The 24,282-nt window shown below is 44.1% G+C and overlaps 1 protein-coding gene across 1 annotated transcript in view; it reads left to right on the top strand.

Moving 5' to 3' along the window:
* setd3 (SET domain containing 3, actin histidine methyltransferase) overlaps window positions 1-24,282 on the top strand; it is a 74,638-nt gene that overhangs the window by 35,593 nt on the left and 14,763 nt on the right. Inside the window, exons 8-11 of the mRNA XM_083633547.1 lie at window positions 4,958-5,072; window positions 7,933-8,007; window positions 11,218-11,384; window positions 21,189-21,274. Of these exons, the coding sequence (XP_083489673.1) occupies window positions 4,958-5,072; window positions 7,933-8,007; window positions 11,218-11,384; window positions 21,189-21,274 (443 nt within the window). The remainder of the gene's footprint in view (window positions 1-4,957; window positions 5,073-7,932; window positions 8,008-11,217; window positions 11,385-21,188; window positions 21,275-24,282) is intronic.

Genomic DNA, 24,282 nt, shown 5'->3' with positions numbered 1-24,282 from the left:
CTGTTCGTGTGTTTATTTTGTTTCGTTCTGGTCCACCCGTCCTCGTCCATGTATCCCTGTCCTATCCTCACTGCCGTTTGATCGTTCCCGTTTTCCCCTCGGCAATTCAACACGTCCTCACCACCCTCTGGATTACCCGTCAAACTGATCGATCATTTCCTCATTCCTCACATCTCTGGATTACTTTCTCGCTCTGCCCTACAGCAAGGCGACCAGTGCAGCGCGCCGAGGGGCGTTTCAATGGCGTTTCTCCTCTCTACAAGGAAGCGCGTTTCTCTGTTTTCTGTTTTTCCTCCTGCTCATTTCAAAACAACAGCTGCGGTATGTGTTTGATCGCGTGTTGTCGGCTTGGCTTTGAGGCTAGGGACCTGATAACATGTCACAGGCTGGGGAAGTGTTTGAACTACGCGCTGCACTAATAAAAACCAAAACACGTCAAACACGTCATTGGCCCTCTGGGCTATTCCTGATAACACGTCAAAGACGTCTTTGGCCATGAATGAGTTAAAAACGTGTGTCTCTGGTCCATAAAACACGATTCTGGATTAATTTGTCGAAAATATAGCAACCCCGTTTGTTGTGACGGAGTTGTCCCTTCCTCATCTCGTTGCATCCCAAGAATGGTCTGTTTCTATTAGGGATGTTCATCAATTATCGAAAATCGATAATTGATCGTTAAGGATTGGAATCGATCCTGTGGCATTTGGATCGATTTTTTTATTATTAAAAAAAAAAAAAAATTGACTAGGTTTGGGTGGAATTCGTTCCTCCTCACCCCACTCCATTGCACAGCCGACTAACGTGAGGTGGAGTTTCATATAGTCTCTAGTTTTCTGGCTGGGCACGGGCCTTTGTGCCAACAAAACTGTTTTAAACATGGGAAATTCACACCGGCATGCGCCGGGGACAGCAGTGTTGGAGAGGAGACACATTGAAATAAAGAGTTCATTGAGGAGAACACGTTGTCTTTCGTATTTTCTGCCATAGGCATTCATTTTGTAAAAAAAAAATAAAAAAATATTGAAAATGTATATTGAAAAGTATTAATATGATCGATAATCGATAATTGATCGTTAATTTTCACCGGTTATCGACTTTGGAAAATTTTCAAAATGAACATCCCTAGTTTCTATAATATATTCAGAACTAACAGTTCCCATTGGCCGCTGAGGGAGAGCCCGCCCCAGGCTCCCAGCAGCCAATCAGATTAGCGTCTGTGGACCAGCACGCTAGGTTGTGTCCACAACTAACGTTAGCAACGCTACGCTAAAGAGGACATCTCAAAATGCCTAGACTTACCGAATGCACCTCCGCAGTTGCTGGATCACGTACAGTTGGCGTCGCTCCAGCTAGAAGTGTTAATTTTGTGGCTATAGACAAAATGGTGCAGGTAGCTTGTGTGAGAGAGACGTGCGCAGTATGCTTGAGGACCATCGTGACGTCCCGATACCCCGTCTGGGAAACAGAGCGTTTGGGGGTGTGGCTTGAAGGAGGCTGCAGGGGGAAGCTGGATAGGGACAAATCCAACTGTGGCAGTTCTGAGCTTGTGACCACTCATTACAGCGAGGGCTGACAGCAGTATGCATTTACAAGTAAAAACAGCTTTTGCACGGAATGGGACCTTTAACTGTAACAACACAGTTTTTATTTCTCATAACTATTCAGTTTAACTTTTCTTCAAACATCAACATAATAAACAAAATAAGACTTTTGCCTACTAGTGCAACTTGAGAAGAAGCTAATAATAAAAATAGTGCAATCAGAATGGATTGGCAATTTTATTTTTATTATTATTTAATTTTTTTCTCGTTTTTTTCCGGTTCGCACGTGATCAAACCGGTTTGGGCTCGTACACCGAACCGAACCGGTAAAACCCGGAAATCGACCCTGCATGTAGCTAACAGCTAGCTAGCTAGTTAACATGCTAGCTCGTCCCAAGTCAGAATTGAATTCTCATACATGTTAATATAGTTCTATTAATAGTCGTACGTAATCGTCCCATTTTAGCAACCAACTTACATTTGTTGAACTTGAGCACAAAGTGTTATTTATTTAAAAAAAAAAAGGCAAACAGTGTGGTTAATCAACATTGTGAGGACATAGGACATGACTCACTAAAATGAAAAATATCTTAAAAATGTCAAAATACACTGGAGGGGCGGTAAAAGTAAAAAAAAAAAAAAAAAAAGTAAATGTCTTGCATTCAAAACCAAAAGTACAAAAGTATTAGCATCAAAATATACTCAAAGTGCTAATAGTAAAAGTGCAGAATGGTCCGTTTCAGAATAATATACATGAATAATGTATACATTAATGTATCCATCTTTAATGTTGCAGCTGGTAATGTTGGGGATCATTTTATTATTGTTTTTGTATTGGTTTGTTATTATTATTCATTATAGAGTACTGCAGGAATAAGTCTGGAAGTAGCACTTTGGTTCATAGAGGGGAAAGTGAATGGGCTTTTAGAATGGAATTAGAATCCAGAATGGAATGGAATTAGAATCCAGTTAAATGCACGAAATAAGGTCTGTGGTTAACAAAAGTTTATGGGAGTGGTAATTTGTGTTTAGCACGATAATCTTTACAAACGTGGACCACTTCTTTTTACTTTTGCGATGGTTTTGGGATTTATGACACTGGGATGGTCGCGGAAAACCAGAGAATGTGTTCTCATTGTTTTATTAAAAGCCAAATTATGTTTGAGGGAATAATTTATGGCTAGGCTTCCCTTTTCCTGTCCTCCATTTATACTCCTCTCTCCTTCCTCCCTGCTCTCTCCATCCTCACATCTGATGCAAGTCTTCTCTCCCCTCAGTAACACCGACAAACCAGCAGCCCCTTTCCTCCTTTAGAACCAGGCCAATTTAAGGCTTCTATTGTTTATCTCATGATACTATTCAATATTGATAACTATGCGTTACAATGCGATATTTCACACTGTATGAAGAATATTTATTTACAGGTCCTTACAAATTCTATTGTTTTTGTTGTTGTTTTGTTTTGTTTTTAAAGTGATAATACGGAAGATTTCAGTTTTCTTGTCTCTGACAACACCAATGGCCATGAGCAGTAATTGCAGATGAGATCCACACAGTGGATCTCATATGTGACGTGAAGGGTTTTTTCTTCTTCTTAATACATTCAAGTTGACCAGTGGGGGGCGCTAATGCAACTCTTGGATGCCTACCGCACACACGTCTCAAAAGAAGAAGAAGTTGCTCAGTGGACCCCACTGGAGATCACTATTACCGCTTTCAGACAGACACGGTTCTGGTTCTGGCTCTGGCTCCGTTCTGGAGTCTCAGAACCTTGGTGCTTTCTGGCGAACCAGCCCGCGTTCACACCAGTTTAAGCGGAACCAAAGTGGGAGGACATTATTCGGTAGTCCTTCTTCAGTTTTTTAAATTGATTAATTATTTAGTCTGGCATTCGAGTGAACCCAGCCTTGGCCATCTCTTCCGCAAGTTCGGCATACGACTTGCTCTTTCTTGTACTGCTTTCTAGCTTTTCTTGAAATTCGGTAGATGACCAAATCGCCACTAAACATTTGGTTTCCTCAGCAGACCACTGCAAATTATTTTTCTCCATGTTGTCGCTGCCTTCTTCTCCTTCCTGCTCGTTTTCACAGCCTAGAATAAGACACGCCCACTGATGATGTCACGGTTCCCAAGGAAAAAACAACTATTTTTTGGTTCCGCTGAGAACCAACTTTTCAGGTTCCGAACCAATTAATTTTCGGTCTGAACGCGCCGGCCAGTTCAAATTTGGGTTCCGGAACCGAAACCGGCACGGAGCCCAGCCGGTGTGAAAGCCCTATATGACACGTGGGCGGCTGGGCGGGGTGTGTGTGTGGGGGGGACATTTGAGCTGTCAAAAGGGAACAAAAGGCTCGCTCATGGCCAATCCTGACGCTTGACTGCTGCGTAGTAGGGGTGTCAAAAATAATCAATTATAAGATGTATTGCGATGCGGACGTGCACGATTCTGCATCGATTCACAAATGTCAAAAATCGATTATTAAAAATAAATAAATAATAATAATCAAATAAAATATAATGGAAGTACATGCAGTTGTTTATTTTAATTATGGATCATAATACAATGCAATTCCAAATGCACTTTTATTTTAAAAGTAGCCACACAGTGAGAAAAAAGAAAGTGAGAAAAAATAAATCATGTATTGCGGAAAAAAGTGATGCATCGATTTAAAATGCATCGAGATGCATCGATTATCGTACTCGAATCGAATCATAGCCCTCTGAATCGTAATCGAATCGAATCGTGAGGCCAGTGAAGATTCACAGCCCTACTGCGTAGGCGGATGCAGGGTGTGTTCTGCCCAAATCTCCAGTGGGATCATAATAATGTGGAAACAACAGCAACTTGCTGCGACTCCGCCTACCCTCTCTGGCCGGTGCTGGGTGATGGGAAACGCGTCAAGAACTGTGCGCCGCTTGTGATATCTTTCTGTTTTTTAGTTTGGGGCGGGGAAAGTGTCGCCACAGACACAAGTTCATAAATGTTGCAATACAAATAGATGCAAGAGCTTTCATCAATGGGCCATAGGCTCAATCACCATTGTGTTAACTCAGTTGGTGGCGATACTGTATATAGTGACTTTATTTATTTACATGAAAATCTTCCGTATTATCACTTTAAGATGTGTCATTTTGAAACTAGAAACTAGCTATGAAACTAGAGGTGTCAAGAGATTCTTTACATTCAGTGATATTTAGTCGATGAGACCAATTTGGTAGTTTCACCACTAGATGTGAATGGGACTGACGGTACTGTTGATTTTCTTTTTGTGCTTACATTTGACCAAAATGCATATCCACCAGAAAACAACAGGCATCTCATTGAGTAGGTGCTTTCAATTGGAAATCAAATGGCGACTATGTTTAGATATTGTAGTTTTGGGAGTTTTTCTGACCCTAACTCTTCTGTTCTTCAGGTGGGCTGTTTCCTCGGTGATGACCCGTCAGAACCAGATCCCTACTGAGGACGGCAGCCGAGTCACCCTGGCCCTCATCCCCCTCTGGGACATGTGTAACCACACCAATGGACTGGTAGGTTCTGTCACACACATACCTGTAACATGTGTAATCACACCAACGGACTGGTAGGTTCTGTCACACACATACCTGTAACATGTGTAACCACACCAACAGACTGGTAGGTTCTGTCACACACATACCTGTAACATGTGTAATCACACCAACAGACTGGTAGGTTCTGTCACACACATACCTGTAACATGTGTAACCACACCAATGGACTGGTAGGTTCTGTCACACACATACCTGTAACATGTGTAATCACACCAACGGACTGGTAGGTTCTGTCACACACATACCTGTAACATGTGTAACCACACCAACAGACTGGTAGGTTCTGTCACACACATACCTGTAACATGTGTAACCACACCAACAGACTGGTAGGTTCTGTCACACACATACCTGTAACATGTGTAACCACACCAACAGACTGGTAGGTTCTGTCACACACATACCTGTAACATGTGTAACCACACCAACAGACTGGTAGGTTCTGTCACACACATACGTGTATAGAGACACTGCGTAACGCGTCATCATTCAGAAGCCACGCCCAAGACGGGGGAAAACAGAAAGCCCCCCTCCAATCCTGGCGTTCTCCTACAGTATGTCACATGCATGGTTGCGTGTTGCACAAAAAGATCGTATATACGGAAGATGAACACTCCAACTTACTTCCTTGACAGCTAGATCCACATTTTTCTCGCCAATTCTCAATGGCTTCCTTGTTTTGCTCAGGAGTACAAAAAAAACTTTAACTGGCAATTTTTTACATTTGCTGTCTGCGCAGCCCCACCACACAACAGCTTTTAGCTGTTTAATTCGAGGAAAATGACGCTGGTGTGTGGAAATGAACGGAGTTTTCCCCCCCTGATGGGCGTGGCCTATTTCATGCAGTGTCTCTATGCTGACTTCTGAGTTGTCAAAATCAGATTCACGCTGATCATCAGTGCATGCTATGACTTTTTTTTTTTATGTATTTGTTTTGCAGATTTGTTTTATCCCATTTTTATCCCCCATTAATGGTGCTGCACCCGACTGGCAGGAGACGATGTACCACAGTCGTGTCCTGCGATGATCAAAACAGACATGTGCGACTCTGGGCATTATTTTCATAATACTCTGGTCAAATTAAATATCACAGCAAAATATGGTTACAGGGTGTCTGGGTACTCTCCTACCATCTCAGAAACATGGTTACAGGGTGTCTGGGTACTCTCCTACCATCTCAGAAACCTTACAGGGTGTCTGGGTACTCTCCTACCATCTCAGAAACCTTACAGGGTGTCTGGGTACTCTCCTACCATCTCAGAAACCCAGGTTCAGTTCCCGGCAGCGGTGCTTCCGGCTTGGTCAGACATTCCTACAGACACAATCGGCCATGTCTGCGGGTTGGAAGCCGATTGGGTATGAGTCCTGGTCGCTGCCCTAGCGCCTCCTCTGGTCGGTCGGGGGCACCTGTTCGGGGGGGAGGGGAACTGGAGGGAATAGTGTGATCCTCCCACGTGCTACGTCCTGCCGGTGAAACTCCTCACTGTCACGTGAAAAGAAGCATCTGGCTACTGCACATGTATCAGAGGAAGCATGTGCTAGTCTACTAGCTACTCTCTGCTTCATACCTAAACAAACTTAACGCGGAATCTCTAAAGAATTCTTTGTCTGTGTAGACGACGCATTCTCACCCCCATCTCCTCAAACACTAACGTTCGGCCTGTCGTTCTAAATCAGTGGTGCCCAATTTGGGGCCCGCGGGCCAAGTTCTCTCTTTTTTTTGGCCCGCCACGGATTTGGGGGTGGGGGAAAAAAAAAAAATAATAAAAAAAAAATAATTGGAGGCCAGGCGACCGGGCAGTTGCCCGACGTGCCCGATTATGCAGTCCGCGCCTGAATGGAGATGTCAGGACTCTTCTATCTACGATTAACGTTAATTTTGTGCAGCTGGTATTCTCTCTCCCCGACTCTATCACACGGGTGTGAGGCATTGCTATCTGAGGATTGATTGCTCCTGATTGGTTGGCTGAATCACCTGGTTGGGGGGTGAGCTCTGATATTTGATCCCTCCCCAGTCACTGGCTTTACACCAGCTCAGCAAGATGGAGAGATCATCATCACGGCAGTGGCACACTGACAAAAGAAAGTTTAGGACGGAGTGGCAAGACGAGTATTTTTTTACCGAAGTAAATTCAACAGCGGTTTGTCTCATTTGCAGACAGAGAGTGGCTGTTTTGAAAGAGTACAATATACGTCGCCACTACGAAACTGATTTTCAAAGTGCCTTGAGGATTTTTCAAGTTGTGAATTAAGTCAAATTTCTCTCTTGATTACAAAGGTGGAAAATACAACTGTTTTTAACTGGGTGTTTACTGATTAAATGTTTAAGCTCCCCACAAATGCAGATGTTTTTTTTAATATATATAACCAATTGCAAATTATTACAATTACCAAACAGTCAAAAGTAGATTATTATATTGAAATGTTATTTTAGATTTAGAATGTTAATTTTCTATAAAACACAATACATTTTAATGTAATTCCACAACGTTTATTTTTGGCCCTCGGCCCTCCACCCAGATTGAGTTTTGGCCCTTCATGGGAAATAATTTGGGCACCCCTGTTCTAAATCAACGATATGGGCAGGGCCGTGAATTCTTGGAAACCAGTCCGTTGAATTCAGAGATGCGAGGAGGATGCGGCGCCTCACGAGAAATTGTATAGGAGCGCTGACGATGCTTCGCGGGCCACCAGGGGTTTTAACCGCCAAGCGGATCCTGCCTCCCTGAGCTAGTCTACTAGCTCTACTAAATCATCCTAAAGAAAGGCTCAATATAGTGACAGGATCACAATGTGGAAACATTTTGTGGATCCCCAGATCACCACCGGATACAACCTGGAGGACGACCGCTGTGAATGTGTGGCGCTGCAGGACTACAAGGAGAATGACCAGGTGAAGAATTGACTCTATATGTTACTAGCATTTCTCTCTCTCTCTCTCTCTCTCTCTCTCTCTCTCTCTCTCTCTCTCTCTCTCTCTCTCTCTCCATGTATCCCAGTCAGTCAGCATGCACACAGACCTCTTATCTTATCCTGTTGATATTGGTGGCTGAATGGAAGAGAGAGCAAGACGGAGAGGTGGAGTGAAGGGAGAGAGAAAGACAGCCAAGCGCCCCCCCCCTCTCTCTCTCTCTCTCTTTCTCCCCTCCTCTCTCTCTCTCTCTCTCTCTCTCCTCTCTCTCTCTCTCCCCCCCCCCCTCTCTCTCTCTCTTTACAACAGGAATTATTTGATAAGATTGAGAGGGACAGTGAGGTGATCCCAGTGTCACCACTGGCTGGGACCAATGGAGGCCTCTCCTCTCTGCTTTTATCTCTCGTCTCTGTCCTCCTCTCCTCTCTCTCCCTCTGTATAAACACTGAGCAAGTAAGGTGGTGTGTGTGTGTGTGTGTGTGTGTGTGTGTGTGTGTGTGTGTGTGTGTGTGTGTGTGTGTGTGTGAGAGAGCAGGCTTTGTATTCTTCGTCACTAGGGAGATTCAGTCATTTGAACTAGGACAGGGCAATATATTGATTAAAATTCGGCGCGGGATTACGAGAATCGCGCATATTTTTCCCAATTCCCGCAGATTTATAATGCGGGAGAAGTCGCACAATTGTTTGCGCGCCGACGTCTATAATGTTAAGCAGACGGAGCGGAACCAACATTGCTGAATACGGACGACTGATCGGACACATTAGAGGGCGGACTGTTAGCTGAACGTTACCACAGGCAGCGGTGTAGCAAGCAGAAAACAGCTTGTTGTGACTAAATACCCACGCATTCAAAGCACTTCATACGACTAGAGCTGGCCTAATCCATATAAAAAAAAAACTCATGTTTTTCCCCGAAATGAAACGTCCAGGTTTTGTGTCGGTCAGTGGCTCCAAAAACAGCCGGCTAACGTTACGGTGGCTAATTGGAGCTAACGTTAAATTGAGGGTATAGTAGGGTAAGTCCCTCTATAAACCATAACGCTAATATCTGTGTCGTTTCACCTTTGATTGAAACATGCTTCCACCTGATTAAAGAAAACGTAATATTTTATATTTATTTATATTTTATACATAAAAACATCAGTCAACATCACATAATGTATTTTCTTGAATCAGGTGGAAACAGACAGATAATGCGAGCGTTGCCAGCAACATGACAGTAAGAAAGGCAGATGTAGAGAGATGGATGATTTAATATTCCATAGCTGTGACCTAACCAAATATAACTGAACACAAAACAAACAACACTTCTGATATAATATGATATGAGTGTTTTATTAAAGTGCATCACTCAATACAAAGAAAATAAAGGCTTTGATAGAACCAAAATCCCATGGCTCCTATTCTGCAAATAAAACACATGACAAAAGCCATAGTAATTTAGACTCAGGTGTGCATAAACTACAGGTTAAGAAGTTCCTTTTTTTAGCAGATATTTGTCGGTTATAGTATCGGCTGAAAAAATCCCCCCCCAAAGTCAACCAAACAAATAAATTTGAAAAACTCAACAGCATTGTCTCTTTCCAGAAATCATGACCCGGTTACTCAAAATAATGCACAGACTTTGTTGTGAGCAGTTTCATGTAGGAACTATTGTCTTTTGCAGTCTCATGTAGCAAGTTGGAACTAGCTAGCAGCTAGCGGCTGTAGTTCGGTCAAAAGAAAATAGTTCCTCCATGAAACTGCTCACAAGGTCAACAGGGGTTCCTGGCCCAACGTTGGGAGTGAGAATCAGAGATGCTCACAAGTCATTTGAAGACCAAGTCTCAAGACTCTTATGGATGAGCATTCTATCATCTGCTGCATCTAACCCTAACCCTAACCCATGCCATCCGGTCTGCTTAGAACACTGCATAGCTAAAACTAAGTCAATTAAATCATGTACCTCACTACTTTATCTATTAGCATACAGTATCAGCATTGATTAGTTGACATTATTATTAGACATTTATTTAATGTGTGTGTGCCACAGAGCATGTGAGACTTGGACTTGAGTCCAAGTCCCCATCTCTGGTGAGAATGTGTTGGCATAGATGACTTTGTGTGGGCAAATATCTGCCTCCTCTGCATTTTGTCACGGGAAGCCAAAACAAGTGACGTGTACTTTGCTCCCAACAAGTATTCTGCTCTGTCTTAAGCCCATGGCACACCAATCAATATTCTGCTCTGTCTTAAGCTCATGGCACACCAATCAATATTCTGCTCTGTCTTAAGCCCATGGCACACCAATCAATATTCTGCTCTGTCTTAAGCCCATGGCACACCAATCAATATTCTGCTCTGTCTTAAGCCCATGGCACACCAATCAATATTCTGCTCTGTCTTAAGCTCATGGCACACCAATCAATATTCTGCTCTGTCTTAAGCCCATGGCACACCAATCAATATTCTGCTCTGTCTTAAGCCCATGGCACACCAATCAATATTCTGCTCTGTCTTAAGCTCATGGCACACCAATCAATATTCTGCTCTGTCTTAAGCTCATGGCACACCAATCAATATTCTGCTCTGTCTTAAGCCCATGGCACACCAATCAATATTCTGCTCTGTCTTAAGCTCATGGCACACCAATCAATATTCTGCTCTGTCTTAAGCCCATGGCACACCAATCAATATTCTGCTCTGTCTTAAGCTCATGGCACACCAATCAATATTCTGCTCTGTCTTAAGCCCATGGCACACCAATCAATATTCTGCTCTGTCTTAAGCTCATGGCACACCAATCAATATTCTGCTCTGTCTTAAGCCCATGGCACACCAATCAATATTCTGCTCTGTCTTAAGCCCATGGCACACCAATCAATATTCTGCTCTGTCTTAAGCCCATGGCACACCAATCAATATTCTGCTCTGTCTTAAGCCCATGGCACACCAATCAATATTCTGCTCTGTCTTAAGCCCATGGCACACCAATCAAACATTCTACAACAAACACAGATGTTTGTTTGGTGTGCCATGGCTGTCTGTCCTTGTTTGGAGATGTTTGGCCAGATTCCACATGTTCAATCCTTGTTTGTCTGTGTTTAGCCCATGGCACACCAATCAAACATTATCCAACAACAGTTGTTGGATAATGTTTGATTATAATAAACTAACTTTAATAAAACATCTGACGGTTGTGTTCCTCCACAGATCTACATCTTCTACGGCACGCGCTCCAACGCCGAGTTCGTCATCCACAACGGCTTCTTCTTCCAGGACAACGCCCACGACCGGGTCAAGATCAAGCTGGGTGTCAGCAAGAGCGAGCGCCTCTATGCCATGAAGGCCGAGGTCCTGGCCCGAGCCGGCATCCCCGCGTAGGTCACACCTCCTCTCCTGCGCCCATCTCCTCTCCTCTCATCTTTCTCCTCACTGGTTTTTAGTCTGAGTCACACCTCTCCTCCCCTCTCCTCTCCTCTTTCTCCTCACTGGTTTTTAGTCTGAGTCACACCTCTCCTCTCCTCTCCTTTTTCTCCTCACTGGTTTTTAGTCTGAGTCACACCTCTCCTCTCCTCTCCTCTTTCTCCTCACTGGTTTTTAGTCTGAGTCACACCTCTCCTCTCCTCTCATCTTTCTCCTCACTGGTTTTTAGTCTGAGTCACACCTCTCCTCTCCTCTCCTCTTTCTCCTCACTGGTTTTTAGTCTGAGTCACACCTCTCCTCTCCTCTCATCTTTCTCCTCACTGGTTTTTAGTCTGAGTCACACCTCTCCTCTCCTCTCCTTTTTCTCCTCACTGGTTTTTAGTCTGAGTCACACCTCTCCTCTCCTCTTTCTCCTCACTGGTTTTTAGTCTGAGTCACACCTCTCCTCTCCTCTTTCTCCTCACTGGTTTTTAGTCTGAGTCACACCTCTCCTCTCCTCTTTCTCCTCACTGGTTTTTAGTCTGAGTCACACCTCTCCTCTCCTCTTTCTCCTCACTGGTTTTTAGTCTGAGTCACACCTCTCCTCTCCTCTTTCTCCTCACTGGTTTTTAGTCTGAGTCACACCTCTCCTCTCCTCTTTCTCCTCACTGGTTTTTAGTCTGAGTCACACCTCTCCTCTCCTCTCCTCTTTCTCCTCACTGGTTTTTATTCTGAGTCACACCTCTCCTCTCCTCTTTCTCCTCACTGGTTTTTAGTCTGAGTCACACCTCTCCTCTCCTCTTTCTCCTCACTGGTTTTTAGTCTGAGTCACACCTCTCCTCTCCTCTCCTCTTTCTCCTCACTGGTTTTTAGTCTGAGTCACACCTCTCCTCTCCTCTCCTCTTTCTCCTCACTGGTTTTTAGTCTGACTGAGTCACACCTCTCCTCTCCTCTTTCTCCTCACTCTCCTCTCCTCTTTCTCCTCACTGGTTTTTAGTCTGAGTCACACCTATCCTCTCCTCTCCTCTTTCTCCTCACTGGTTTTTAGTCTGACTGAGTCACACCTCTCCTCTCCTCTCCTCTTTCTCCTCACTGGTTTTTAGTCTGACTGAGTCACACCTCTCCTCTCCTCTCCTCTTTCTCCTCACTGGTTTTTAGTCTGACTGAGTCACACCTCTCCTCTCCTCTCCTCTTTCTCCTCACTGGTTTTTAGTCTGACTGAGTCACACCTCTCCTCTCCTCTCCTCTTTCTCCTCACTGGTTTTTATTCTGAGTCACACCTCTCCTCTCCTCTTTCTCCTCACTGGTTTTTATTCTGAGTCACACCTCTCCTCTCCTCTTTCTCCTCACTGGTTTTTAGTCTGAGTCACACCTCTCCTCTCCTCTTTCTCCTCACTGGTTTTTATTCTGAGTCACACCTCTCCTCTCCTCTTTCTCCTCACTGGTTTTTAGTCTGAGTCACACCTCTCCTCTCCTCTTTCTCCTCACTGGTTTTTAGTCTGAGTCACACCTCTCCTCTCCTCTTTCTCCTCACTGGTTTTTATTCTGAGTCACACCTCTCCTCTCCTCTTTCTCCTCACTGGTTTTTAGTCTGAGTCACACCTCTCCTCTCCTCTCCTCTTTCTCCTCACTGGTTTTTAGTCTGACTGAGTCACACCTCTCCTCTCCTCTTTCTCCTCACTCTCCTCTCCTCTTTCTCCTCACTGGTTTTTAGTCTGAGTCACACCTCTCCTCTCCTCTCCTCTTTCTCCTCACTGGTTTTTAGTCTGACTGAGTCACACCTCTCCTCTCCTCTCCTCTTTCTCCTCACTGGTTTTTAGTCTGACTGAGTCACACCTCTCCTCTCCTCTCCTCTTTCTCCTCACTGGTTTTTAGTCTGACTGAGTCACACCTCTCCTCTCCTCTCCTCTTTCTCCTCACTGGTTTTTAGTCTGAGTCACACCTCTCCTGCCTCCTGCCATCATTATCCTCACTGGTTTTTAGTCTGAGGACCAACGGTCGTGAGTGATGGTCGAGTTCGTGCCTTCGGGACAAGGGGCAACCTCTGTTTCTGAAAAAAATGAAGCCAATGCAGAAGTAACTTAAACCTGCATTCTTCCTAATGGCCAGCAGGGGGTGACTCCACTGCACTCCAAAAATAAGTGGGCAGCCACACTGATTCGTGGTGTCTGTCCGTCTGCGTTCATCTCTCTGTTCACTTCCATTCATCTTCAAGACAGCTGTCCGTCTGTCCGTGCAGCACTGATGAAGAAGCCTGGTGAACCAGCTGGTAAACCAGCCCATCATGTGAACTCACATTTCATTTGGTTCTGTGGCACCATCTGGCCCCAAGGCCTGGGAGGGTGTTAAGCAGAAGCTGCAAAGCGGATGAGCCAATCAGCGACTGCGTTCAGTGCCCTGTGATTGACAGCGCAAGTTGGCCAATCACTGAAGGAGTTGTCTGTCAAGGCAAGTACACCCGCCCAACCTCCGCCCACTGCGATACACTGGGAGAAAGCTTGGAGCCAGACTGTCTCGCAGAACGAAATGAAATGTGAGTTCACATGACCGGCTGGTTTACCAGGCTACTGATGAAGCCTACGTATCCAGCAAAATTGCATACGTTTTGATGGACAGAACGTTCAAGATGGCTGAACTTTTTCTTGATGGACGTATCGGATGATCGGACAGTCACCATCTGATTTCACCATCTAATCTGGTCATTCAGTAGCATTTTATTGCCACATAAGTAACGTAGCGCACAGAGCTAACAGCTAGCTGACTTCTCTCGGTTTATAGGCGGGTCACTGACACGTTCAAGGTGCTTACCGCCACCTGCTGTACAAGTAGGTTACTTGTACATGCAATGGACATAAATCTATCCGTTCTGTCCATTTTACTCATATCAGTGTGGCCACGGTCTAAGTCAGATTGTTTGGAAGTCAATGAGAAAATGACCCTACCTCTCACTTTATGACCTCAGTAAACACTTTCCTAATGAGTTTGTCTCAATCACTAGTTTCAAGTCTTCTTCAATACAGCATGATGTCCATTTTGTAAATGATCATCCCAATTAGAGTCAAATGGATGATAAAGCAGACTATGTTTTGTGGCGTGATTGACAGGTCATCTGGCCAGTGATCATGCAGCTCGCCGATCATAGACCAATAGCAGGCTGCGCTGCGGCTCTTGTCCAAATTCACATCACTTCTGCCTCCAAATAACTAGGGGTGGGGGAAAAAATCGATACACCACAGTATCGCGATATTTTGCCTGACGATATTGTATCGATATTTGGACGCCAAGTATCGATATTGCAAAAATATTTTTGCAGGCCATGCCAGGCCACCGGGCTATTATAAACTTTAGTTCCAAGGCCAGCAGTAAACAAACGGTAGCATATTTTCATTTTGTTTTAACAGTAACAGTTTTGTCATAACAGTAATTTACAAATTCCCCAGTTACTGAATGGACTGCACAAGATGTTTTGTGTAAGTGAAGTGAAGTTGCAAAAACTAGTACATAAGTACAGTAGTCCACACACACATCCAGTTAAGGTGGACTGTAAGTAGACTGTAACAAACAGTTCAGTTTGTCAGGTGCATGCAACTATGACATGACTTTATGAAAGTTGTTGGTCTGTCTACTTGACAATGTTGCTGCAATAAAATGGTTGAAGTCGGATGTACAGACTGAAAAATTGTTCTTATATAAACCAGATGTTGACAAAGTTTTCCTTTGGGGACATCATTTGCAGTTGAAAAAGTAAGAAATCGCAATATATCGAAATATCGCAATATTCAATATATCGCAATATCGAAAATATCGCAGTATCGCAATACTATCGTATCGTGACTCAAGTATCGTTTCAGTATCGTATCGTGGGCATCTGGTGATTCCCACCCCTACAAATAACCAAGATGGTGACGGTGAAAATGCCAACTTGAAGGCTTCAAAACGAGAGGCCACAAACCAATGGGTGACGTCAGGGGAGCTACATCCATATTTATGATACGCTCTTTTTTTGGGGGATCTAGGAGCAATAACCTTTAGGAGCACCTAAAATTCTGTCTTACCTTTTTTGCTAGACCAAACTTGATCACCATAAAAAAAAAACTGTTACCCACCAGTTGGAGACTTTCCCTTTGAATGACTGCAATAGTGTTTTGAGTAGACTATTTATCTACCATCACAGGGTCAGGTCTCACCATCTTTTAAACCTTTGCAGTGACTGAACCTGTGACTGGCCTCAGATTAACATCTTAGTCTAAAATGCTTTATTAATATGGGTCGAGGGGAGCTTCGGGCGCACCTCTAACTTTAAAATCCCCTCGTATACTTGTTGTTCACTTTTCCCCCCATACCGCAGTAAATATTTCAAACAATTAGGCCCTTTGGCGTAATTGAAACACATAATATAAATGTTGCAGCAGGTCTCCTTTTTCTTTCTTCCCTGCCGCCCCACCAAGTATCAATTTAACATCCGCCCCAACGCTTTGATCAGCAAGAAGTTTAATCATTTTATCATTAGCCCCTTAATGCTATGCAGCATTCTCCGCTCGGCATTCTTAATCAGACATGCGCCTTTTAATCTCTTATTGATGACAGTCTAAATCCCTACAGTGGAAATTAAATGAAACAATCCCCGTTGTTGCGGCGCTGCTCTATTAAACTGACAGATATGGCGATACATCATTTTCAACAGCCGCACTGTCAGTGGTCCCTGACTGGGACCACTGCCTTCTCCAGACTCCAGGGTTCCCACTGTCAGTGGTCCCTGACTGGGACCGCTGCCTTCTCCAGACTCCAGGGTTCCCACTGTCAGTGGTCCCTGACTGGGACCGCTGCCTTCTCCAGACTCCAGGGTTCCCACTGTCAGTGGTCCCTGACTGGGACCGCTGCCTTCTCCAGACTCCAGGGTTCCCACTGTCAGTGGTCCCTGACTGGGACCGCTGCCTTCTCCAGACTCCAGGGTTCCCACTGTCAGTGGTCCCTGACTGGGACCGCTGCCTTCTCCAGACTCCAGGCGTCATTGAAATCTTTGAAAGTTTGTGAATTTGAGGAGGGGGGTGATCAAGGCCTTGAAAGTTTTTGAAAATAGACGTCGGTCAATGAAAGTGCTTGAATTTATATATTTTGTGTAAGAATAGAAATTATTTTATTTATATATATATATATATATATATATATATATATATATATATATATATATATACTGTATACACACACATACATATATATATATATATATATATATATATATATATATATATATATATACTGTATACACACACATATATATTTGTATGTTTGTGGCAGGGGGTTCCTATCTAGAGGAAATCCCAGGGGAGCACGGGGAGAACAAAAACACTCCACACAGAAAGGCCCTTTTGACGAGCCCACCTGGGCAGTAGGCACTGGGGACACACCCACAGCGTCCCACGCGGGAATCGAACCCAGGAACTTGTTGCTGTGACTGAGGCCCCGCTTAACCTGGAATGTTTGAACAGGAACATTGTAGTGTTGATGATTTCCAACAGACATTTTGACTTGACGTGTAACACAGCACAGTTGAGAAGTGTTGGCACATTCAAGCCTCTCTCTTTGAGAGCTTCTGCAAAGCTACTAATTCTCATTAGAAACATTCTCCGTGTTTGAACAGTTATTTACCTTGATCTGTGTCTCCAACTATGCTCTTTTGGGGTCCTTGAATTTGAGGGAATTGGGCCTGGCTGCAAAGTCCTTGAAAAGTCGTTAAATGTTGAGAGATGAGATAAGGGATAAACTTTATTTTCCCCTGGGAGGGATTTGTCTTGGGCAAAAAGTGCATATAGCCACATCCCAGCTTAACAAACAGACCACATACATAGAACAGTCAACAACAAAGAACATAGAGAGAGAAATGTGATGTTTAAGGTGTGGGAATCCTGTTTATTTCTTTAACTTCACACAGTTTGATATGTGGAGGTTTTTTTTTAACATGTTTTACTATTCATTTACTGATCTGCAGTCTGCACTGAGGCAAACGGCTCTAAAAACTGAACCAAAGATCAAATTCCCTTTGAGTTGCGTTGCGTGTGAGTGTTCTATAAAGAGTGAGCTTCTCCTTGGCTGGATGCTGTATTACAGATGGACACAGAGGGCTAATTTAATAGGAGCAGCAGAACACGGCTCCCGTAATGCGTTTGTGCCGTGTAATAATGTGGACCCGGCGCTACCGATCGCCACATCGATCACTTTGCTGGAAATGCAGGAAAATATTGTCCCTCTCCGAAATTACCTTTGGTCTGTAATGTTATGATCCAGAATGGATTCTGCTGAGTCCTGGATCACACACTCATATTTCTGTCATAATGTCCACAGTCTCAATTCCAAGAAATACATAGAACGGGCAGTCAGGAGAAAACGAGGGGATTGACCGCTGTTGTTTGCTGTAAAAACTGAAATGTGCCTTATTGATCTTTGGGCAAAGTAGTGTAATAGCTCAAGCGTTCCACAAATGTGCCTTCTCATCATACAACACACACCAGAAAGAGTTGTTTGATTTGGTACATTTCTGTCAAGTATCGTCTTACTGCACCTGGCTTGTTCTCACCACCTGCCATAAGGAGTTTATTTGAGTAAATTAAGATCTTTTCCCAAAGATGCAACAAAATGTGTAGTACCGTAATCAAGAGGAAATAACATGGTTTAAAAATACTATGGCAATCTAGACACGTATAATTTAGTATAATTAATAATTAAGACTCACACGTCTTCAAAATGTATTATTATAGTCATTGTTCAAACTAGGGCTGTCACTTTTTATTCGAAATTCGAATTTAACCTCGAATGTGGGGGAGGAGGGCATGTTCGAATGTATAATTGACCTGTTCGATTTTTTTTTTTTTTTTTTAATTAACCAAAATCAACCAACTGCTGCTTGCTGGTAATGTTAATCCCATGTCAGAAAAAGTCTACAGATTTGTCGCGTTAGTCTCTTCTGAGAAAGATTGTCTCCAGGGTCTGAAAAGTTGTCTCGAGTTGGATGCAGCCAAGTTTGTGAGGCAGTGTTGTGACTGTGAGCGTCCAAGCTAACACAGCAGCATCCGATGTTGACGGAAAACAATCCGCTTTTACATTCTGTTGAGCAGCAAAATGTCCAGACAGCAGTGTGACACAGTCTCATAGGAGCGGGTCCGAGAGTACGAAACATACGCTGTCCCTCGTTGGCCAGATTGTGTATCAGCAGGGCTTTCTTCCTTTCAACGTTAGCATCAGCTAGCATCAGCTAGCCCTAGTATGAACGTTTCAAAGGATTCATGCCAGCGAACCCACGGGATCGGTGGCTTGCCAGGCAGGGCGAGGAACGGGGAGAGAGGTGAGAGCAGAGAATCCATCATCATCCTCGTCTTCAGTGTTACGTTTAATAACTTGTGGACCACAACGTAACTGTTAAACCTTTTATTTTCTTGCGGTCACACTGGCTCCATGTTTACAATTACAACCACACCACTTTCCAGCAGGGCAGACTGTCGTAAAGCTGCCTGTCTTAAAGGTAGCAGCTGATGTGACGCAGACGTGTAGTCACTCCTACCACCAGGCGCGGACTGCATAATCGGGCACGTCGGGCAAATGCCCGGTGGCCTGGCCTGGCCTGCAATTTTTTTTTTTTTTTTTTTTTTTTTTTTTTTTTTTTTTTTGTGCACCCGCAGTCACGCCACTGCTCATTTCTGGACTCTTGTGTTGGAGCCTTGAGTTTTGCATTGCTCAACACTTGGCTATAGGCTATAGAGACTAAAACCATTGTTGGCCTAATTTTTCAGAAACAAAGGTTGGAGCTTGAGCAGAACACACTACCATGTGTTTAATGTTAGGGGCTTGCTTAACTCATTGAGTGAGGGGCAAAAAACCAGCACTCAAAATAATTCCTTTTGGTTGTTTTATTTACCTTCAAGCAAGATGACAATGTACGTTTCGGCGTGGAGCCTTCCTCAGCATTGTGCTGACAGAAGACGGACATGACGTATAAATAGTGTCAAACCGGAAATACAATCAATTACATTATCAAGTACTAGGAAATATCTCACAACATGAAATAACAATGAATATAATATCAAAAACATCAGAGAATATCAAAAAAGAGATAAAGGTACAATTTTAAACAGTATACTTGTATATAAGTCTGTATATATTACACAGCAGGAATGCAATAATGTTTTGCAGACGAGAAGAATGAGGCTGGATGGCCACACTTGTGTTAAATAAGCACAGATGAAAAGTCAACATATTAGAATAACAAAAATCAGTAAGAAAATATTTAAAATAGAATTAGAAAAATACATAATAAAATGCATATAAGTGAATGCATCGGATAGAGATACTGCAGGTCCACACATGACGCTCCCACACTGCCTCACAGTGCAAGAGCATCATGCGTGAACCCACAGCACATCCACCCGACGCACCCCTTAAAGAAAACAACCTAGCAAAAGTTCTTCATTCAAGCCCTTGGGGTGTTCTGTCTGTAAGGTATGTCAAGGGAGCGTCATGTGTGGACCTGCAGTATCTCTATCCGATGCATTCACTTATATGCATTTTATTATGTATTTTTCTAATTCTATTTTAAATATTTTCTTACTGATTTTTGTTATTCTAATATGTTGACTTTTCATCTGTGCTTATTTAACACAAGTGTGGCCATCCAGCCTCATTCTTCTCGTCTGCAAAACATTATTGCATTCCTGCTGTGTAATATATACAGACTTATATACAAGTATACTGTTTAAAATTGTACCTTTATCTCTTTTTTGATATTTTTTGATATTCTCTGATGTTTTTGATATTATATTCATTGTTATTTCATGTTGTGAGATATTTCCTAGTACTTGATAATGTAATTGATTGTATTTCCGGTTTGACACTATTTATACGTCATGTCCGTCTTCTGTCAGCACAATGCTGAGGAAGGCTCCACGCCGAAACGTACATTGTCATCTTGCTTGAAGGTAAATAAAACAACCAAAAGGAATTATTTTGAGTGCTGGTTTTTTGCCCCTCTCTTATTATTTTTGAGCCGTGCACCGTAACTTTTTGAAACTTTTGAGAGTGCTCACCAGTCGTGACTTCTAGTCACTGACTATTTGGACATTGAGTGCCAATGACGTCGATCGACGTCAAAGTAAATAGTGATGTAGAGTGCCAATGACGTCGATCGACGTCAAATGCGTTTTTTGACAGTGGGACGTGGATCAAAGCCTCCTGCATCTCCTGTACAAATATTGAAGGTGTATAACCTATTTTACAGACCCATTAGGTGGCGACAGTGCTCTCCAGATTAGAGAAAGGTCAGGAAAACAGCAGGAAAAAGCCCCGTGATGAAAGAGAAACCGCTCATGCTGCAGCCAGAGCCATATAGATTGCTCTGGCTGGAGTTAACGTTGGCTGCGAACAGCAGTCAATCCGCGCCCACAACTGAGCCTCTCTGTCTCTGCTGTATAGTTTCTCCACACGATTAGCCTGCTTGGTATAAATGCCCGGCCTGAATTATGATCCCAGTCCGCCCCTGCCTACCACGGTGTGTGGACGTCCGCTCTACACCGGAAACTCCCAAATATGGGCCATCTGTCCCAAGAGAACATTTCCATATTCCCCCACAGGTGCCTCCTCCAGAGCAGGTTAGATCTGGGAGCTATTTGATGCATACCGTTGCAATTAATGAGGGAAAATCTCAGGGCTCGGTTGTTCAAGTACCTCCTTTTTCTTTTCTTTTTTTATGTGTTTATTGACTGGTTGACTGACAGGTTGTGGTTTGTTTTTAGGTCCAGTATCTTTGCTCTGCACTGCAACGACCCCCCCATTTCAGCCCAGCTACTAGCCTTCCTGCGGGTTTTCTGCATGACGGAGGGTAAGACACCAACACACACGCGCACACACACACACACACACACACACAGTAGGGATGCACAATGATATCGGCACGTCATCAGTATCGGCCGATAAAGGCATTCAAATGAAATATCGTAATCGACCCCAAACTAACATTTCTGCCGATATGACAGGCCGATAAAATAGCGATTTTATTTAGCGTATGCAAACTAGAGATGCGCGGATGAGCTTTGATGCCACCCTAATCTGTGTGTATGCATGACCCGTCCGCCCGCCGTAAATCCGCGCAAATTATTTCGTACTATTTATAGATCTGCGCCCGCCATGCACCCGACATTTCACAACGCTATAAATGAGCGATTTGGGTAGATGAACTTACTGTTCTGCTGCCGTCATTGCGATCGCTGCAATCCACTCCAAATAAACGTCCATGCTGTATTATAATCCAGTCCAGCACTTGTCCATGTAGCATACTAGGCTAACTCTATAGCTTTAAGTTTAGATCTGGAAGACTGGATTGACCTGTATGGGAAAATAATACGTGTCTTCAGTGGAAACTCCTGTTTGACGTTTGTCGCTCTGGTGACATCATTGACCATATAAGGAGTAAGAGCAGGCATATCCCCATCGAACGTTGACACATGGCTATTTGTTTACACTGCTTTGGGTCCTTCGGGGGTACTTGCTTTCTAACTATATAGGCGGCTAACACGTGCCTGATGAAAAATAAAGCTTAAAATACGCTCATAGACTAGATAACGTAATTAATATCAATGTTCCTCATTAACACATTCACTGCCAGACGTTTTTTTTTTACTGTAGTTAGCTTCTGCCAGAGGGGTTTTTTGAGGATTCTGGCTCATCTTTCAAGACCCGAGGATTCTTTTCTGCTAAGATTTTGTGAACACACAATATCTCAAAAGAACTAATAGAATGTGTGCTTTCTCTGTCTAAAAGAGTTAGTTTGTAGAGTTAGTAGTTATGTAAGCATTAGCAGTTGAATACAGCATGGTTTTAGCGTCAGAAAAAATATTCAGAGATAAACGGCTTTTTGTGAAATTCGATAGAACAGTCACTTTAACCATTCATTTTTGGCTCTCTCTCTCTCTCTCTCTCCCTCCCCCTCTCGCTCTCTCTCTCTCTCCCTCCCTCTCGCTCTCCCTCCCTCTCTCTCTCTCTCTCTCTCTCTCCCTCCCTCTCGCTCTCCCTCCCTCTCTCTCTCTCTCCCTCCCTCTCGGGAGGGAGACGCACTAGGTTTAATCCTAGTGAGAGGGGGAGAGGGAGAGAGAGAGAGAGAGGGAGGGAGGGAGGGAGAGAGAGAGAGCGAGAGAGAGAGAGGGAGAGAGCGAGAGGGAGAGTTGCTTCAACTCCTCCCTCCGTGGGCGTTCTTCTTGGCTGCAGCGGCCGTCACAAGCTTGTCACCAGTCTGACAGTGCTTTGCTGCTGTCCTGTGCCTGTCTGCACGGCCGCTGTTTGAGGAAGTCGGGATGGACTCGCTCGCTTCTTGGAGTTTTGGTTGAGAGAAGCTTTTGCGATTCTGGTCATATTTATGCTGCGTGTTTCAAAGTGTGTTCCACCTGTAATCTATTATGTAAATTTGCAATCCCGCATCGCCAGCAATCAGCGCGAAAACGAAAGCGTTTTCCCCCATCCATTTTCATGAGAATGGCTGGGGTGAGAATGGCGTGACAAGTTAAAAAAATGCTTGCCTTCCTCTAGTCAGGAGAGCACTGTTGCCACTTAGTGGGTCGGTGGAATGGGTTGTAAACGTTCGGTGGCTCCAATAATTATATAAGAGATGTAAAAGGGTTAGATGCACAACCCACCGTCAAAAAAAAAAAATCGATGCCAACGACGTGTTAACACGTCGCTGGCAGTCAACAGCTGGATTCTGAAAACGTGTTTACACAGTTGAACGTGTTAATGATGCATCATTTCACCCGCCCGCAACCCATCCGCTATTAATCAGAATGTTTATTTTTATGATCCGTGGTCAGCGCGGTTATAACTGCAGCCCGCACATCTCTAGTGCAAACGTTCGATGAAATAGGTCAAATTTGCCCTGGTTGTGGTGGCTATTGTCAGGATTGCCTAAGGGAGAGGCAAAGTGGGGGGCACGGTGGCTCAGTGGTAGCGCTGTCGCCTCACAGTCAGAAGGTCCTGAGTTTGATTCTCGCCTGGGACACTGTGGGCGCTGTGGTTGTGTTCCCCCCCATATCTTCAGTGCCTACTGCCCAGGTGGGGTATCTCGTCGTAAGGGCCTTTCTCTCTGTGTGGAGTTTGCATGTTCTCCCCGTGCTCCCCCAGGGGGTTCCTCCGTATATAACCCCCCCACTAAAAACATGCAGAAGATCAGATCGTCATCGTCGTCCGACCAGTGACGACAACATCCGAAGTTGGACCACTGCTCCTGGCCTGCCCCCCGGAGGAAAGGACATGCCTGGATGGGTTAAATGCAGAGTCAGCATGAGTGTGTTGTGGCCTGATCATGCATGTGTTGTGGTGTTCGTGTGACAATAAAAGACGGGCTTGTCCGTTACGAGAGAGAGAGCATCATCCAAGCCAGTTTAATGCCTCCCCCAGACATAAAGATTTTCAACTCCTTGAAGATTATACAAATCTTGAGAGTCCACACACCTCACGACAGAGATAACCCATTTGTTTACATTTCAATCTTGGAACGCACACACAATCACTACCGTTCAGACACAACCCCACACACTTGACGGTTACGCTGAAGATTGTCACCTCGGAGGACTTGGGAGCTCACAGAAACAGAGCAGAGAATTGTAGCCTGTTACAGCCCCGCTGCCCCCGAATCACATGCCGGAAATATGGACTCGTTAAAAGTGCGTCATAATGTGCGTTATGGAGTGGAGAAAAGTGTTGGGCGGAGATCTGGTGTTGTGGAGAGTGTATGGAGAGCTGTGTGTGTGTGTTGTGGAGAGTGTATGGAGAGCTGAGAGTGTATGGAGAGCTGAGAGTGTATGGAGAGCTGTGTGTGTATGGAGAGCTGAGAGTGTATGG

Source organism: Poromitra crassiceps, assembly GCF_964638095.1.
Source record: "Poromitra crassiceps genome assembly, chromosome: 3".
NCBI lineage: Eukaryota > Metazoa > Chordata > Actinopteri > Beryciformes > Melamphaidae > Poromitra > Poromitra crassiceps.
The sequence above is the reverse complement of the archived record's forward strand: the minus strand, read 5'-3'. Positions and strand labels throughout refer to the sequence as shown.